General features: G+C 48.6%; 7 protein-coding genes across 7 annotated transcripts; 4 read left to right on the top strand and 3 right to left on the bottom strand.

The window, feature by feature from the left end:
- Positions 1–351: 351 nt before the first annotated feature.
- On the top strand, positions 352–2,344 carry N7479_010913 (putative GTP binding protein (GTPBP1); the record flags this gene model as incomplete). Its single annotated transcript, XM_057258604.1, has 3 exons — positions 352–402; positions 461–1,979; positions 2,031–2,344. 3 exons carry the CDS (start codon positions 352–354, stop codon positions 2,342–2,344), a joined length of 1,884 nt encoding a protein of 627 aa, XP_057106062.1.
- Positions 2,345–2,962: 618 nt separating this feature from the next.
- On the top strand, positions 2,963–3,858 carry N7479_010914 (uncharacterized protein; the record flags this gene model as incomplete). The annotated part of the gene is made up of 3 exons (XM_057258605.1): positions 2,963–3,116; positions 3,191–3,628; positions 3,695–3,858. The coding sequence occupies 3 exons, from the start codon at positions 2,963–2,965 to the stop codon at positions 3,856–3,858; spliced, it is 756 nt and encodes a 251-aa protein (XP_057106063.1).
- Positions 3,859–4,168: 310 nt separating this feature from the next.
- On the bottom strand, positions 4,169–7,840 carry N7479_010915 (uncharacterized protein; the record flags this gene model as incomplete). The annotated part of the gene is made up of 1 exon (XM_057258606.1): positions 4,169–7,840. The coding sequence occupies one exon, from the start codon at positions 7,838–7,840 to the stop codon at positions 4,169–4,171; it is 3,672 nt and encodes a 1,223-aa protein (XP_057106064.1).
- Positions 7,841–8,176: 336 nt separating this feature from the next.
- Positions 8,177–9,441, top strand: N7479_010916 (uncharacterized protein; the record flags this gene model as incomplete). The annotated part of the gene is made up of 2 exons (XM_057258607.1): positions 8,177–8,397; positions 8,439–9,441. 2 exons carry the CDS (start codon positions 8,177–8,179, stop codon positions 9,439–9,441), a joined length of 1,224 nt encoding a protein of 407 aa, XP_057106065.1.
- A 325-nt stretch (positions 9,442–9,766) lies between these two features.
- N7479_010917 (putative CorA family metal ion transporter) lies at positions 9,767–11,885 on the bottom strand (the record flags this gene model as incomplete). The annotated part of the gene is made up of 5 exons (XM_057258608.1): positions 9,767–9,860; positions 9,913–9,966; positions 10,025–10,077; positions 10,125–10,198; positions 10,250–11,885. The coding sequence occupies 5 exons, from the start codon at positions 11,883–11,885 to the stop codon at positions 9,767–9,769; spliced, it is 1,911 nt and encodes a 636-aa protein (XP_057106066.1).
- A 774-nt stretch (positions 11,886–12,659) lies between these two features.
- On the bottom strand, positions 12,660–16,377 carry N7479_010918 (DNA-directed DNA polymerase gamma MIP1; the record flags this gene model as incomplete). Its single annotated transcript, XM_057258609.1, has 3 exons — positions 12,660–15,904; positions 15,972–16,161; positions 16,366–16,377. The coding sequence occupies 3 exons, from the start codon at positions 16,375–16,377 to the stop codon at positions 12,660–12,662; spliced, it is 3,447 nt and encodes a 1,148-aa protein (XP_057106067.1).
- A 438-nt stretch (positions 16,378–16,815) lies between these two features.
- On the top strand, positions 16,816–17,571 carry N7479_010919 (uncharacterized protein; the record flags this gene model as incomplete). The annotated part of the gene is made up of 2 exons (XM_057258610.1): positions 16,816–17,293; positions 17,363–17,571. 2 exons carry the CDS (start codon positions 16,816–16,818, stop codon positions 17,569–17,571), a joined length of 687 nt encoding a protein of 228 aa, XP_057106068.1.
- Positions 17,572–17,804: the final 233 nt, after the last annotated feature.

Raw genomic sequence — 17,804 nt, forward strand, 5'->3', positions numbered from 1 at the left:
CCTAGTAAATTTAGATTGAGTCACTAGGGACATGCGGCTAATATAGCCCTTCAGAACTTCAAGGCTACGTGCGCAGATGGTTGGTCGATGACTCAACTGATGACTCCCAACTTATCGATAAAGCTCTTTCATTCCCCCTTATACTTTTGATCTGAACGATTCTTCCAAATATTCATCTTGATATTCCTCTATCTTTTGTTCAACCGAGCAAAAGAAAACTATGATCACTCGAATACAACTTCACATCCGCCAACAATAACGGCGATCCGATCCACCGACCAATAACGTCACTTACCCCAAATAGACGGCACAGCGTTCAGTCGACACGGTTGCACTTACCAACTCCGCACAATGCCTGCAACCAGGAAATTGAGCCATGAGGAGCGAAAACGAGGTGAAGTTGTAGGTATCTCCAGGGAAGGTGTGATAAGTCCCTTATCTTACATGATCTTCGATTTAGGCCCTGAGTGAATTCGCCGAGTATGCCGACAAACAGCAAGCCCACCGCTCCGGGCAAGTAGCACCCAGCGACAGCGGGTATTCCACCGCCAGCGTGTCGCGCGATCTTGAAGACCATGCAGAGCTCGACATTCTTGATCAACTAGGGCTGTCCGACACCCCCCGAACAGCCAAATTAAAGGACCTCCTTCTTGGTACAGGTGATGCCATCGAAGACAACCTGCAAGTGCTAGCTGGTATATTACAAACACGCATTGATGAAGGCCATGGAGAAACCATCTTCGATCTTGGATTGGAGGATGGCGGTGAATCCATGGGCTTCGACCTCGATCAATGGAAGACGGCGCTGCAGCGCCTACGCGAGGCCGCCGAGACTATCCCCGCCCATTGCCGAGTATTACTGGCATATAACGTTGGGGGTCCTGAAGAAGCCCCTGTTACCAATGATCGGTTACAGGGCGCTTGGGGAAAGGTCCTTGTGCGCCACCACGCTGATAACATCGAGGAGATGGCGGAACTCCGGATTGCCGTAGTAGGGAATGTCGATGCTGGAAAGAGTACTATGCTGGGAGTATTGGTGAAAGGTGGTCTTGACGATGGACGTGGTCGTGCGCGAGTAAATCTGTTCCGCCACAAGCACGAGATCGAAAGTGGACGCACCAGCTCCGTTGGGTTAGAGATCATGGGCTTCGACAGCCGAGGCGAAATAGTTGGCAATACGCAGGGCCGGAAGCTCTCCTGGGAAGACATCGGCAGGCGCTCTGCTAAGGTAATCTCCTTCTCCGACCTGGCAGGCCACGAGCGGTATCTGCGCACCACTGTATTCGGTATGTTGAGCAGCAGCCCCAACTACTGTTTGCTGATGGTCGCCGCCAATAATGGTCTTATTGGAATGAGTAAAGAGCATCTGGGTATCGCTTTGGCTCTCAATGTGCCTGTCATGGTTATTGTCACCAAGATAGACATTTGCCCGGCCCATATTCTGCAGGAGACTTTGTCCCAGCTGACCAAGATTCTCAAATCGCCTGGTGCGCGCAAGATTCCAATCTTTGTCAAGGACATGGAGGAGACCATTAATACTGCCACGCAATTCGTCAGCCAACGGATATGTCCTATCTTCCAAGTATCCAACGTCACAGGAGAGAACCTCGACCTAGTACGGACGTTCCTGAACATCCTACCCCACCGCGGTCAATATGACGCCGCGGGGGCTTTCGAATTCCTGGTCAACGACACCTTCTCTGTTCCTCATGTAGGAACAGTCGTCTCAGGTGTGGTCAAGTCTGGTGTCATTCATGCCGGAGACTCAGTAATAGTGGGACCTGACTCGCTCGGTCAGTTCACCACCACAGTTATCAAATCCATTGAGCGCAAGCGTATCCAGGTGAATGCTTGCTTTGCTGGCCAATCTGGATCTTTCGCCCTGAAGCGCGTCCGCCGGAAGGAAGTGCGCAAGGGTATGGTAGTGTTGAAAAAGTTGGAAGAGCCTCCAAAGGTGTATCAGGAATTCGTCGCGGAGGGTAAGTCGCCTGTTCGGAGTTTATTGACCACATGCTAATGAAAACAAACAGTCCTGATTCTTTCTCATGCAACTACCATCAAGCCTAAATATCAGGCTATGCTTCATGTCGGGGCAGTCAGTCAGACATGCTCGGTCATTGACATTGATCGCCCCTTTATTCGTACTGGAGACCGAGCGCTAGTCGCATTCAGATTCGTACAGCGGCCTGAATTCTTAGCCCCCGGGGACCGTGTCCTCTTCCGTGAGGGCAAGACGAAAGGTCTGGGAATTGTTAAGAGTATTGGTTATGACCCAACGCAACCTTTGAATCCAAATGCAAAGGAAGGAGCTATCACTCCTACAGCCACGACGACTCATGATTAGATTTATTTTTACTGTACGTTTTCAACGGAGTTTCTTTGTTTCTTCGAGTTTCCAATGTTGATCTTTTTCTTGCATACGTATCGTTAGACAATATGTACATATATGTCTTATCTCGTATTTCTATTTTCGTCCTATTGCGTTACTTGCCCTGTTAATCTACGAGTCGATTATATTAGTTCTATTAATACCTCTGCATCTATTGCTGCTTCAACTGTAGTGTGAGGTGAGGTCACATGACATATATAGCATGACGTCAATCTATGACATAGGCCCAGAGGATCGCCGCCCTTTTGACAATCCAATCCTTCGCTGGAATATTATTCGCAAGTCATTGAGCAATCAGTGGAAATCAAATGGGGTCTTACGAAGAGACCGGGGATCTATGTGCAAGCCACCGTGGCCCAAACACCACTGACGTATTGAACAAGGCTGAAAGCCTGTGGGTTCTTAAAGCTTGACCTGCCCAGAGCTTCTTAGCACTCAATCCACTCGCCACTTCGCAAAACAACAATACATTATCTCACATTACTCTTATCATCCTTTGCTATATAGCATTTGCCATATTATCCTCTATATCAGACTCCCATCTTCTGTATTCATTTGACCTAAACCATAATCATGGAGACCGTCAACAGATACGTCAGTGCCGCTTCCACTGTCATTTGGGGCGAGAACGACTCAACTCATGCCCAACAGCACGGTGAAGAGCCCATGTCCGGTGTCCAAGGCAAAGGACGCGCCACAGATCCCTATGATGGCGGCAACCGTGATGGTAAGTACAACCTAAGCATATATATAGTTCCCGAATACATAAATGTTCAATATATCTAACGCTTCGCCTCACAGAGCAACCTGATGCAATCCAATCATCAGTCGACACTGCACACCAGGAGCCCGTTCTAGACAACACACACGCAACCGACGTGACTAGCCTCACTACCCCCAAGGCTCCCGCCTCCATCAGCGCCTGCACCAGCGTCACCCCGGCTCTGCCCGTCACCGGGGACTCTACAGAGACCAATGAAAGAAAAGAAAGCAAGCCCATCTCCAGTGGTTCTACAGTAGCCAGCGGAAGCAATGACGACAACAGCTCCAATCAAGAACAGCGCAGTACCTCACAGGCTGAAGGTGGGGAGAGCAGTGAAGCTCCCCGCCCACCGCGTCCTCAGGATGTGAGCAAAGAGGCGCTCAAGGGCCCGCAGGGTCCTGCGCCGAGAGCTGCTGAGGACTTCGAGAGGGAGTATAGGGGAAATAAGTCTGCAGCTGATGATGATATTGAGAAGAGTATGTTTCCCTTTCCTGTGCTCGTTATATATAGTGGGGTTGATTGGTGCTGACTTTTTGTGATAGGCTCCGCAAGTGACTTCAAGGATAGCGAGGATAATAACGCGTCACCTTCTAGCAGCGAAAAGTCTGGGCTTTCTTCTCCTGGTAGTGATAAGGCTGGGAAGCAGGGCACTATCTCGAAGGTTAAGGAGAGCGTCAGGAAGCATCTTCATCATTCGAGCAAATAAAGGCAATGCCTTTGGATTAGATCTATCAGCAATTGGTGACAAAGCGTCCGATGCCTTGACTTGAGGTTTGGCTATGTTTTTTGTTTTATATCATGCGAGCGTGTTTATTCGATGCACCTTACTTCTGATTTCAAGTGTATTAATATCCATTTGTACTTCAATTATTCAAACTCTTCTAAATAGTGATGTAAAGTTACTATAAAACGAATGAGACTTCCAGGGCTGTAAATTGAAAATGCATATCTACACGCCGGAGCAGGGTATCTCAAGTGTAAAGTAGAAGCAACCAACTATAAAGTCATGCAAAAAATCACTCGAACAACATTTTCAACTCTTCAAGCCTCTCCTTCCCCTTATCAGAATCACCATCATCGCCGCCAATCTTCAACCCCAGCGAGCCAGCAATATTCATTTTGCGCTCTTGCACGCGCAACATGCGGCCTTCAATGGAATCCTTGACCACGAATCGCGTCACATTGACATCGCGTGTTTGGCCCATTCGATGGACGCGGTCAATAGCTTGCGCTTCGATTGCGAAACTCCACCATGGATCCATTAGGAAGACATTGCTTGCAGTTGTTAGGTTGAGGCCTACGCCGCCAGCACGCAAGGAGATGAGTAGGACTGTAGGAGCCGGTGTTGAGGGCGAGGGAGCGCTGGTCTTTGCAGGCCCGATTGTCCCTAGGGTATCATCTTCTATGTCAACGATATCATCGTCCGTAAAGCTCTCTGCTTTTGTAAACTCGGCTAGAACAGCGGCACGGGCCTTCTGGGGCATTGAGCCATCGAGGCGGAGATATGAGATTCCGACTCGCGAGAGTTGTGGGCCGATCAGGTCCAAAAAGGAGGTAAATTGGGAGAATACAACAGATTTGGTATTCGCAGGGACGCGTCCGAGGTGATTAATAAGGGCGTGGATCTTGGCTGAAGTGTGAGCGGATGGAGAGAGGGGGTATATGCGACGGAGGGAGATTCGCGGGGCAGGTTGAGAGCTGGTTGGTGGCGTGCTGCTCACAGTGTCGTCCCCGAAAGAAATTGAATTCGAGGATGGATGTCGTACTACTTCGAAAGTATTCTTTGCATCTACTGGAGCACGACAGTTGAAACATCGTGCCTCGACACCCTTGTTCATTTGGTGTTGCAAGAAGTCTTCGAGGCATTTCTTACATGCACTGTGCCAGCAAGCTGTTACTGCAGGATCGACCATAGGCTCTTCACAACAGATAGGGCACTCGCCACTGGACTCGGTTTGGATCTGCCGAAGAGCATGGGTAGTGAACTTAACCATCGTCCCGGGGGTATCTTGCGAGTCGGCATTATCGTTTTCTGCCGTGAATTGGTTGATCAATTCTTGAAGATCCATGTCGTCTTTGAACTCATTGGTTGCATCAGCTGCCACCGCCGCAATCTCCTCTTCTGCAACTATGTCTTTGTTGCGCGTCATTATAGGGTGACAGCAGGTCTGACGAAGGCGGAGAATTTGAGCAAAGATTGTGGTGTAAGACTTCAACAATGTGCCGGCCACGACGTTGTCGTTGTAAGTTCGTTTCGCTCGGGTAAATATACAGTCGTAGATTTCTCGTTCTTGCTTCGGTAGCTCCACTTCCTCAATAATGACCGTTTTTTTAGGCAAGGGGACCAATGGCTCACCCTCTGGGGTCTTCATCGATTTGGTCCGTCGAAGAACAAGAGGTTCCAGTACACTTTGCACGACGTTCAGGGCGCGCACATATTCTTTGGATTCAAATGGCACAGTGATAAAGGTCTTCCAGAAGGAGAAATTGCTCCATGGCTCAACTTTCAGGAAACGCACCAGACTGAAGAGATCTTCAAGACGATTGACAATAGGCGTGCCAGTCAGTGCCCACCGATGGGCTGCTTTTAACTCATAGCATGCTTTGGCAGACTTAGAACGGCGGTTCTTGATCACATGGGCCTCATCAAGAATTACTCGGAAGAATTCCACAGAGAATAGACCCCCATTCGCACTGGGTCCAAGAGCAGACTGGAGAGCGAACTGGCGGAATTCTGACAATACCACACCATAACTGGTGACGATCACCTGTGGAGCCGTTGAATATTTGGGTTCGCAGCACAAATCTCTCAAGTTGACAGCCTTGTCTGACCCATAATAAACAAGGACTCTCAACGTCCCTGCTTTGAGTGCCTCGCTTTCCCATTGAGAGATCAAAGATGTCGGCGCAACGACCAGAGTGGTATACGGCGCAGGCACCACTCCGGAAGAGTTCGGCATCCGAGCAAGGTCATTTACTGAACTAAGACCATTCAAAACCTGTGGATCAGGCTCGATTCTGTGCGAATGAACCAGACTGAGCATCTCAATGGTTTTCCCCAGTCCCATTTCATCGGCCAGGATTCCGCCCCGGCAGTGTTGCTCCTGAGCAGGAAAGTCAACACTGAGGTCTCCCGAATACGGGTTGACATAAAAATGGTCAATGTTTTTAACTTGTGGTAAATCTTTGTCGTCAACATCCTTTCTGGGCCAAGTGTATTCCTCCCATAGTGGATGCATTGACTTCTCTCGAATTTCTTTTGAGTCTTTCTCTTTTGACATCATCCAATGAAGAGCTTGTTGCTGGTACTTGCGTAGATCAAGGGTGAAACTAGGTGCTGGATCTGCCGTTGGCATATTGAAATCAAATGATTGGGCTTTTTGGTATAGTGTATCGAGCTGGTCTTCTTCCAGTTCTTCGCTATCGTCTTCGCCTGATGAGTCGTTGGAATCCTTGTTTGATTTGGGTTTGTCCTTTTCCTTCCTCGTACTGTCATATTGCTCTGCAATTTCAGCGGCACGCAAAATGCCTTCTCTTTTGTGCTTTTCCGTAGTCGGGTTGGTCGAAGTAGGATGAAGATTTATTTCGTGAAATAATTTCACTAGACCAACCTGGCGTAGCCGCAGACTCTTCTCCTCGGTGCTCTCCTTCTCTTCAAACAGCCCAGTGGACCTGTTATCATCAGTGTTAAAAGCAGTAAGTGCCCCACTCTGAAAGGCTTCCTTTCGCAAGTAGACTCGGAGTTGTAAATAGATGGTATCATTGACTCGCACCCTGTCAGGTACAAACACACAGACTCCTTCAAAACGACATATCTTCTGGTCAATCAGCGTAGAAACCCACTCTGCGGTCTCATGCGGTAGCCTTCCGATTTCTTGTCCCAAGGTGTTTGTGAACCGAGTCAGAACATCACTTTTGTGATTGACAAACGCTTTGCCTCCTCGGCCACGTTTCATCGTTGGCTGTGAGCGTGCACGTTCAATATTGACTGGATCACCATGCTTGAGAAATCCCAAGCCACTTCTCGTTGCCCATCCCCCCACACCAAATGCGCCAACATACCTTGCTGGTGGCTGATTTCGCAGTACCGATTTACTTTCAGCTGGCGTTTCAGGGCTGGGCTGTACCCGAGGAGCGGGTTTCCGGATTGTTGCCGGAAAGCTGCCATTTATCTGCCCAGGCTTCTTCCATGATCCATCAAAGTATATATTAACAGCTCGCTCGATATTATTGGAAGCAGCTGATTGAATGGTTTTGATTGAATCAGCGGGTAGTTGCTCTCCCACGATACTGGTGAAAAGTTCGACATCAAAGCCATCTGCAATTGTGCTTGTTGTAGTGGTATTGATATTTACTTCCTCTTCGATTTGTTGTTGGTTTACTCCATTCTGGCGTGGAAAGGGAGCGGGCGCAGAGTCCGCAATGGGTAACCCTCGGCTTTCCGTCGCTCTGACTCGTGCATGCTGCTGATCTGTTTTGTTTTCTAAGCTAGGAGAGCTTTCTGGAATGCGGTCGAGTGACGGAATCGCAAGAGCAGCGCCATGATCTGTACGATATTCGTCGTGTTCCGGGGAATGGGGAGGCAGGGACGCGTCTGTATCTCGTGGTTTGGTAGGTAAAGGTGAGGATGGATTGTCAGTGAAGAAACGCAGCCTCTTTGCTGGCCGTTGCTCTACATCCTTGCTCATATTGGCTGTACCATCGAGCTTCAAAATGAAGATGAAAAAAGGTTGCGGACGGGGAGACGCGCCGAGAAACGCGAAGTCAGGCGGATCGACGTCAGGGAAAATGCTGTAAATTGGATTTGATATCTGCACTTTTCAAGTTTAAATTCTCATTAGGTAGTTGCTTTGAATTTACTCCCATTTACTATAATTTTCTAATATATTTCTTTTATTTTTTTAACCAGTCAAACTGCAGTCTTCGAGGTGTCCAGGTATCGCTGACAAAGATTGGCTGGCCAATGCCTTTGCCCCGATTACATCAAATCTTTTTCCCCAGAGCCTCTCAGCTTCATGTTGAACATGTCTTTTCTCGGGACAGCTCGTCCATGCCAGGCAAGTAGGGCCTGTAGGTTTTACCTACAAAGCTTCCAGTCACAAAAACGATACTTCAGCCGGACACAATCCATTGCCGCGCCCATTACCGCAGAAGAAGTCCAAGGTGCTCACAAATACTGCGTTGCTCTTCTCTCGTATGAAACACCATCCCTGTGGCCCTCTGAGCCAATTGAAGCTCCGTCGACGTAAATAAGTCTGAAACCTAACATATCTCTCTTCCCATCAGAAAATATGACCGTCCATCCTATACACTGAGCACCTTCGTTCCACGACATGCGCAATCCTTCTACATTGCGCTGCGCGCATTAAATGTCTCCCTCTCTATGATCCCCGACACCACCTCCTCCCCCACAATCGGACTGATGCGACTCCAATTCTGGCGCGATTCAGTAACCAAGATTCTTGCCGGCACGCCACCAAAAGAGCCCGTCGCGATCTTGCTTGCATCCGCCATCTCCGAACTACACGAGCGCACGCAGGGCCGCGCGCGGATAAGCAAGGGCTGGCTGACCCGTATAATTAACTCACGGGAGCAAACCCTAACAAATGACCCGTACCCAAATATCGCCGCGCTTGAATCCTACGCCGAGAATACATACTCGACGCTCATGTACCTCACTTTGTCGGCATTGCCCATGGCTTCGGTAACTGCAGACCATGTTGCATCTCATATCGGAAAAGCAGTGGGAATCGCGGCTGTCTTGCGTGGACTACCATTTGTTGCGTTCCCTGCGCCGGCTGCTCAGGCACCTCCTGGCGTGGCTGGTTCCGCGATAGGAGGGGGTACGAAACAGGGCGCCGTGATGTTGCCTCTAGATGTTATGGCAGAGGCTGGCGTCAAGGAGGAAGATGTCCTCCGGTATGGAGCCCAAGCTGAGGGTCTCCGGGATGCAGTCTTCACTGTTGCGACGCGGGCAAGCGATCATTTAATTACTGCCCAGCAGATGTTGACCAACCTTCGCGCTGGAGAGGACGTCGGTCATGACTTTGAGCATGAGGGCGAAGAAGGCCATGTATATGATGATTCTCCTGGCGCTCGAAGCAGCGAGTCACCTCTCGATGAGGTCAACCGGGCATTTGGCGTTTTCCTGCCGGCGGTCGGCACACGTATGTGGTTGGATCGCCTCGAGAAACAAGACTTCGATGTTTTCAGCCCTCAGTTGCTTCGATCAGACTGGAGACTTCCATGGAAGGCTTATTCGGCCTATCGACGAAAGTCTCTGGACTAATGGCATGTAGGCCGTGTATAATATGAGGCTGATATACTTCTGGATTAAGACTATTGGTGACTTTTTTTTGTACATTAGAAATATAAAACCGGTTGTCACGAAGCGAAATTGAAGAATGAAATATGACTATACTGATCCCTGGAATCATAGTATTAGAATATGAGATTCAAATATGTAGTCTTCAAGTGAAAAGTATTAATACAAGACCCGACAAGGTCTGCAAGCAAGAAAATGTATACAAACAAAAAGTCACATGCCAAAACACTCATGTACAGCAACTTCTCGGTACAACAATAGGAACAGTAAGCTGCAGGATATTCACGATCTATTTCTTCTTCCTCTCTCGTCTCTGTTTCCTCGAGCTAACAATCAAACGTCGCTGAGCAAGCATGACAGCATAGCGCTGGATTTTGTCACGCCTAAAGATACAGGTTAGTGTTGGGTGTTTTCGACGGGAATATAAGGACTTACATCAGGAGGAAAAGGGTAGCGCAGACGAACGGCACTGCAATCTTCCAGAAATATCTACTCAAGTCAACAATAAGTACAGAGGGGGGGGGGGGCGGGAGGTCGAAAAACATACCCTTCATTGTTTTCAATTACCCCGAAGTGTGTGAAGTTCATTCCGAAATAACCCTAAGACTGTTAGAGATATTTTCTTGATAGATTCAAGCTGTACATACTGTCAAGAATGTCATAGGAAGATAAAGGCAAGTTACAAGAGTAAGCTGCTTCATACTTTCGTTCTGGTAGGCACCTGCGCAGCATATTAGTTAGGTTTCTTCATGTGTTGCCAGAAGGAACATACCAATAGTATTGAAAATGAGGTCAATCATGTTATCAGCGTTACGACGCATCTGATCGTACCCTTCAACAATGGTAATGCAATGATCTAGGGCATCTCCCAAATATGTATGGCACATAGAGCTGATCGTAACACCTGTGCCTCCAACACTCTTCAGATTTGGCGTTACAATCCCCACATGTGGATGGAAATCAACATCTTCCACAGCACCTGGACTAAGGGGATTCCGCAAGACACCAAATCCTGGTGTACCGACAGGCTCAGACCGGTGATCACGGAGAGCATTAATCACAGCCACCATGGGCTGCATGGAGTTCCGCAGAACAGCAATCTCGGATGTCAATATATACAAAGACTTTGACTGTTCAATGTCTGGATCAGTCAGGACCTCCAGCTCGAGGTCTCCGATAGCGTCTTGATAAGCCATCGTGACTGGAATCGCAAGATCAATCACGGCATCGAGAATGGCCTGCAAAAGCATACTGGCATCACATGACTGTCGAAGAATAGTCTCAGGCGAGGTAAGACGCCTGACAATTGGCGCCTCGATATCATCCGCACTCGTTTCGAAAAAGGATGTTACCGTATTATCGGCATGTAGAAAAATCGAAACTTGCTCCAAAGTGACACATAGCCCTTTAGCTGCAAGTGCAGCATGGCGTTCCATGAACTCAATTCGATCCTCATTGGGGCCGCCGCGATATCGCTGAAGACTCCTGGCAGTCGTTTCTGTGGCGGTCCCAACATTTCCGAAATGTGAGTTTTGTTTGGAAGCATGATCTAGGCCAGGACGAACACTCGACCCATACGTTGCCTTCTCCTTGCGCTCCTGGCGCCCGGAGGGTCTGACTCGGAAAATGTCCTTCAATGCCGCCATGATAACATTCCACTTCGTGGGGCGCTTCAACGAAATCGAGCTCTTGTCACTGACTACAGAACTTTTCCGGTCCCTCGACTTCCATCGACTGGCCGTAGTTTCCTCCTCATCCTCCGAATCGGAAGAGTCTTCTTCTTGTATCTTCATCAACTTTTGTAATGTCAGCACAACGAAGGCATGGTCCGAGTACCAATCTGCTTTCGTGCGATTAGTGGTATGTACAACATCCTCAATTGCAAGCCGATGCAATCTCTTATGGCTTCCAAGGATCTGGATAACATCCCAGCTCAACCCATTGACATTGATCCACCGGCATTGCACCCAAGGCTCTTTCTCTCGCTGCAAAAATTGCTCCAATGTGTCATTGTCTAGCTCATACTGTCGCATTTCATGTTGTGAGAAATCCACAACAGTAATCTGGCAGCGTCGGTGTAGGTCCGCGGGGATGTTGGACGCCCATTCTGATGTGTACGGCGGTAGCGGCTTGGTTGGGTCAATGCCAGGTTCGGTTCCTGGCTGCCAATTGGGATCTTGTGCAAATCCTTCGGGGTGATATGAGCGGGCAGTATTGCGCCTAGCTCGCCGTTTTGTTGTCTCGGTGGAGTCCACTCGTGCTGCTGTGGTGAACGCGGGAAACGAAGTTTCCTCTCCTTCTCTTCCTGTTGGAGAGATTTGGGAGCCGACCGACGGGCGACCGGCCTCAATATCGATATCAGTTCGTGTCGCACCGTGCTGTGCATAATCAAGCGAGTGTACGCTCATCTTCACGGTTCAAATAGATGCGCACATCCAATCGCATTGGTAGGATGACGGGTTTTCATCGGCTCCAAACTTCAATAAGCTGTGCTTCAATGATGTGAAACCCGAGGCAGGGTGTTATTTTGTTGGCGGGAATATACGCTGAATATATTTGAATAATCGATGCACCTCTCATCGAGACACCGCAGCTTCAGGGGAGAACATGTCGAAGTTGCGCGGAGATATGACGTCGTCGAGGGCGTTTTTCTGCCGCGTCTGCAGAGATAATTAAGATGAAACCCGTTTCAAAGAGAAAGGCTTTCAAATGAGAATGTGATGATTGAACATGAAAAACACGAGAATGAAGAAATGAAAGCAAGGAATAAATAGTGGGCAGAAAAAAAAAACAGGAGAAACAGGGGTTTTGCTGCACAAGGGGGTTCAGGTGGAGTACAGAGTAGCGAGCGCTACCTTATCTTATTTAAGGGAGACTGGGACGGGTACAGCCCCCGCAGTACTCTACTTCATACCTGTACATAAATAGATAGTTTAGGACTCTTGGGCTCATTAATATTGATTCATACAAGTACATATATAGGCACACAGCTTCCATTCCATCACCTCACTGTGCATCATGCCGTAACGCCGTCCCAATGCTGGCTTCCGATCACTCCAGATATAACAACATCCACAATAGTTAAAGAAGATAGGGAAGTAAAACAATAATTACAGTAAAAGTAGGATGTCAAAGAGAATTTTGTACAAAGAGAATCAGAGGAAGAGAAGGGGGAGACGGCATTATGCTCGGGCTGTTGCCCGTGGTTTCCAGGAAGGACGGTGGAATCCGATTTGAGGCTGCTTGTTCCCATGAGAACTAGACCTAGGGTGGCTGTGGAAGTCGGGGTAGAGGCCTGACTCCATATCCATCATAACTGCCCGCTGGGGCTTTGCTGAAGTCCAATTCGTATATTTGCCTTTCGGTTTGGTAGAAGGGGTGGAAGGGCTAGGAGCGCTAGCTGCCCGGGTCTTCTCCTTGATGATATCGCGGAGCTCTTTGTCATCTTTGGTGATCTGGGCTTTGATGAAGTCAATGTCGTTGGAAGCTTGGAAGGCGGACATGACAGACTCCCGTGGGGTGTATGGGTATTTTTCGGGATTTGGAGGCGACCGTGGTATGATGGAAGGGTCCAAGAAAGCTGCCTGATCCTTGTCCAGGAGTTGAGTAATATCCAGCGTTTCACCATGCGGAATTTTGTGGGGATGTGAAGGAGTCACACAGTCCATGTCGACTTCTTTGCGAAGCACATGGTCAATGTCGACGGCTGAGAAGTAGGCACAAGATTGGGGGAGGTCATCAATCCCCACTTGCTGTGAAAATAAGGCACGAGTCCAAACGTTGACAACCTGCAAAGCCATGGCAGCGCGGTACCTATCTTCATCTTTGACAAGGTAGCGAATTTCATCGTGAACAGTGATGGCCAAGCGGGCTTGAATGTTGAATTGTCGGATGAGATAGTCCATGCCAACGATCAAGAGGTGAAGATAATCGACACCAGACGACTGAATGGCCCAATTAATTCGGGATGTCATGAAGCTGCCTTTGTTGATGAAACGTCGCATGAGCGCCTCGGTTATCCCAGCACCTAAAGCAGGTGTTCTAGGTCGTTCTTGATCCGCAAACTCTTCGAGTTTATTGAATACAAATGATTCAGTGCCACCTCGCCAGAACGGCGTCTCGCTCAAGAGGCGACGTGAAGTGCGCGTTCCCTTAGTCTCTTTGTATAGGTTTTTAGCAGTGTCTTGTGTCTGCTTTTCAGTCAGAGACGGGTTGAACTGGCGAAGTAAAGTAGCGGCAAACTTGACGCCTGCTCCGTAGATTCGGCCGTAGTTGAAGACCTTGGCATCATTACGCGAGATTCCCAGAATAGACGCACTTCGTGAGTGAAGATCCGTCCCCTCAGCTTTGGATCCTTCTAAGCACATGAAACCAATTGCGTTTCCTCCGTGAATCTGGAATGAGGCATCTCCGACAAGACTTGCAATCCATAATTCCTGGGAGTCGACATCGGCTCCAACGAACGAGTAGCCTGGTGGTGATTTGATCATAGCTTTTAGCTCTGACCCGACACGATTAGCCTTTGCGTTACTGGCAGTCAGCCAAGTATTTTCCACGGCACGTCGGGTGATAGTTCCCATGGGAATAACTTGAGGCAGAATAAATCCGACACGATTGTCGCTTGCTTCACTTTTCTCTTTGCCCTTTTGCACTTGATCTTCATAGACCACGATTTGACCCTTGATTCGATCTCGAGCGCTGATCCAGTAGGAGCATGATGCGTTCATATCCAGCGCTTGTTTGGCGAGCTCATACTGAGATGAAAGAATCCCGCGCTCGAAATACTGCATATACCCTTTGCCAAGCGGGTTAGTACATCTGGCCTGTGGGCCGTCTTTGTGGGGGATTTTGAAGTATGTGGCTTTTCTATCGTCTCGCAACTCGGTGTTCTTTTCTTCGGCCATATCGCAGATAACGACTGGCTGATTCTCATACTGTTTGATTTGATCACGGGGAACACGGAACGTCCATCCGTGTAGGTCCGACCAAACAAGAGGGTAGCTGTCCCATGACAGTTTGAGTAAGATAGGTGCAATGCGAGTTCGCACTGTTAGATTGATCTCTGCAGTGTTTGAACTAAAGAGGTCCTTGTACCACTTGGGCATTCCTGGTTTCTTTTGCCTGGCTGCTGGCCGAGGAGGGTCACCCTTCTTTTTTCCTTTCACCATTTTGATCTCTTGACCGGACCAGTCCAGCTGTTGTAACCAAGGATCACTCGTATAAATGTCTGATTGGTCTTTACACTTCAATGCCTCGTCGCATAGTGCTAGCAATTTACTTTGGACGTCGTCAAGTCGCTTGTGATATGTTTCCTCTGCGCTGGCAAGATACTCTTCCCACGATTCGTTGACAGGCAAAATGACAGAGGACAAGTGTCGGAGAGCGCCGAAACTGACAGGATGCGGGCAAGTCTCGAGAAAGTTGGGGAAAACTTTCCGGTAAACACGGTGGGTGATGGCGACATCGGCGGCACAATAGTCAAGCAGTTCCTCCAGCCTGCTCAGGATAGAGTCACGATCAAGTTCACCGAACAGGTCTCTCTGTGCCTTATCGATGGTGACATCACAATGGAATTTGGCTACATCACGCAGGGAGTTCACCGAGCTTCGTCCAACCCAAAGCTCTTCCTCTTCTTCTCTTAACATGTTGTTTTCGAGAAGTGCAGCAAGCTCCACGGAATCGTGCTCGTTCGAGATTTTGTCTCTTAAGTCCTGATTCTTTTTGTGGCGCATCCAAGTTGGTCTCTGCTGTGAACACATCCCGTTTACAGCCACGTGAAGTGACATTGTGTCAAGAAAGAAGTTTTGGGACTGCCGCATGTCGTATTCCTCAAGGACTCGGGCTCGATCGTAACCAATATTGTGGCCAACCACGATGCGGGGCTGTGTAGGGTCCCCCAAGGGCACTAGCTGTATTTCATTCTTTGACTCACCGAGCAGCCATGGCGATATCCACGCATACCATGCTGTCGGGCTTACCGCACAAGCCATGACCGCAAATGAATTATTTTTGTACATGACCTCGGTGTCGAATGTTAACATTGATTCATTAGGGGCATCGACAGGCTCAGAGGTGCCATCCGTATGGTATTTGGTCCATCCACTGCGTTTGACCCATTTGCGCGGTTTGGCCGGACAATTCAGAGCCGCATATGATTTAGCCCATGTTAGATACGGTTCGGAAGAATCCATCCCGAGTTTGTAGAAATGCTCATCCAATGTTTGCCCCTTGAGAGCAGGAAGATCGAATGCGACAGGACCCGCGCCATTTTGAGACTTGCCCAGGAGCTCATGTCTGGCCAAATGATCCTTCGAAAGTGCGACTAATTCTGGGTCCGGAATGCGACCTTTATTTGGGAAAACTTGAGCATGGACATAATCGCTGAGTTGTTGGACTCCAATATCATTGAATCTGGATGAGGAAGGGACTGCGCGAGGTCAGTGATTGCAATTTGGTTATTTCTTATCGAAAAGCGTAAAAGACAGGGTATCTACCAGAAAGAGACCTTGTTGTGGCAACGTTGTTGGTGGAAGTAGAGGAGAGTCTTGTATGGCTTCTGTGGAATTGGTACCGTGATGGTAGTTTAACCAAGAGCGGCGAGCTCAGTCGTGAGAAAGACCTCACGGCACCCCTGGAAGAAGGAGTGCAGGAGGACTTCCAAGATAACATCATAGAAATGAGAGTCTGGGAGTGTTATGTCATATTAAAAGTATGGCCACAGCCGTGAGGCTGCACTGGTAGCCCGAAGAAAATTCTTAAAAAAGCAGTATTGAAGACGGACGTAGGTAATTTCGATATCATCACATCACCTATCGCGATATCTCAGATCTGGGCGTCATGCAGGTCGGAATAAAGTTTTCCCGGAGTTTTTGACCGCCTTCTACTTACAGACAAACGCATTATGTTAAGAAAGTGGGCGGGACTTGATCGCGTGTCCTGTCGGTATAATGATTTTCCGATAAACAACCCCTCTATCTTCTCACTGACCGCCTTCTAGTTATAGATCAGCTTGGCTTATCTGGTATCTTATCATCACATGACTGGTTTGATAAGAGTGTCCGTCATTGTCGCCATCACCTGCTTTGATCGCTGAAGAGAACCCCGATTTTGCTGATGATATTCACTGCTCAAACGCATTACAGCTGTGTTTCTTGTGGTTCCACGAATTCTTTTAAAATCTGGAGGCTGTTCGTCGGCCAACAATTCTAAATCGTCTCACGCCCCCACATGACAGCAGCACCCAGCCGCAGACGACTTTCTTTTCCAACCTTGACTATCGTTCTGTTTTAACCCCGACAAAAACTTCATAGAAATCGTCCTACTACCCAGTCTGTCAAAATGAGCCGAAATAGACCTGAGGTTGTCGACCTGACAACGAGAACACCGCGGCAAAATCCTATCTCTTTATCCTCCTCCCCGCTTGCCGCATCGGCCCACGCATCCTCTTCTCAGCAAGCATCCTCTTCTCAGCAAGCATCCTCTTCTCAGCAAGCATCCTCTTCTCAGCAGGCATCCTCTTCCCGACATGGACAGTCGGATACTCCCCGCGGTGTCAAGCGTCGCCGTAATTGGAGCGACGAGCACGGCGATTCCATCGCGTCCCCTTCGACTCCCTCCGAAGACGAGCCCATTGAAACGATCGACATGACTGACGACTCGGCTGCGGCTGCACTCGCTCGAACAGTGGCCAAACAGAGGGAGGATGCCATCAAAGCGCAGGCATTGGCAGATAGCAACTCGAACCTCTCCGCTCTACTCGCTTACAAATGTCCTATCTGTATGGAGACGCCTGTGGACGCAACGAGCACATCATGTGGTACGTGCCTGATTATCTACTATATAAGATTTGAGCACGCCATGGCTTCTACTAACTCACCATATCTAGGCCACCTCTTTTGTCATAAGTGCATAATCGACTGCTTGAAGATGAGCGAACAAACACGCGCTGGTGATTCTTCGAAACAACATAAGGGTACTTGCCCGGTGTGTCGCACACCGATTTCGCGCAAGGAGACGCCTGGAAAGCCTAGGAATCTCATTCCGCTGTTGTTTCAAACGAGGAAGCGAGGTGATCTTCTCGTATCTGGTCAATAGAGCCTTTACTTCGACTTTTCCCTCGGCTCTTCAAATTTTGTTTTTCTCTCGACTCTTGCGGCATTGCTAATCGGAGCATGGGAACGAATGGTATTTTCTTTAGGATTTTGCATTAGCGATTTGCGTCAGGGCTGTGGTTAATGATGTGCGATTTACGAATGGAGTTCCTCTGTATTGATTTACATGGTGCGTAGATGTAGTTGTATCGCAATATAGAATAGTACGATGATTGC

The sequence above is a fragment of the Penicillium vulpinum genome (assembly GCF_028829585.1).
Source record: "Penicillium vulpinum strain IBT 29486 chromosome Unknown utg000004l_segment0_segment0, whole genome shotgun sequence".
NCBI classification, from domain to species: domain Eukaryota; kingdom Fungi; phylum Ascomycota; class Eurotiomycetes; order Eurotiales; family Aspergillaceae; genus Penicillium; species Penicillium vulpinum.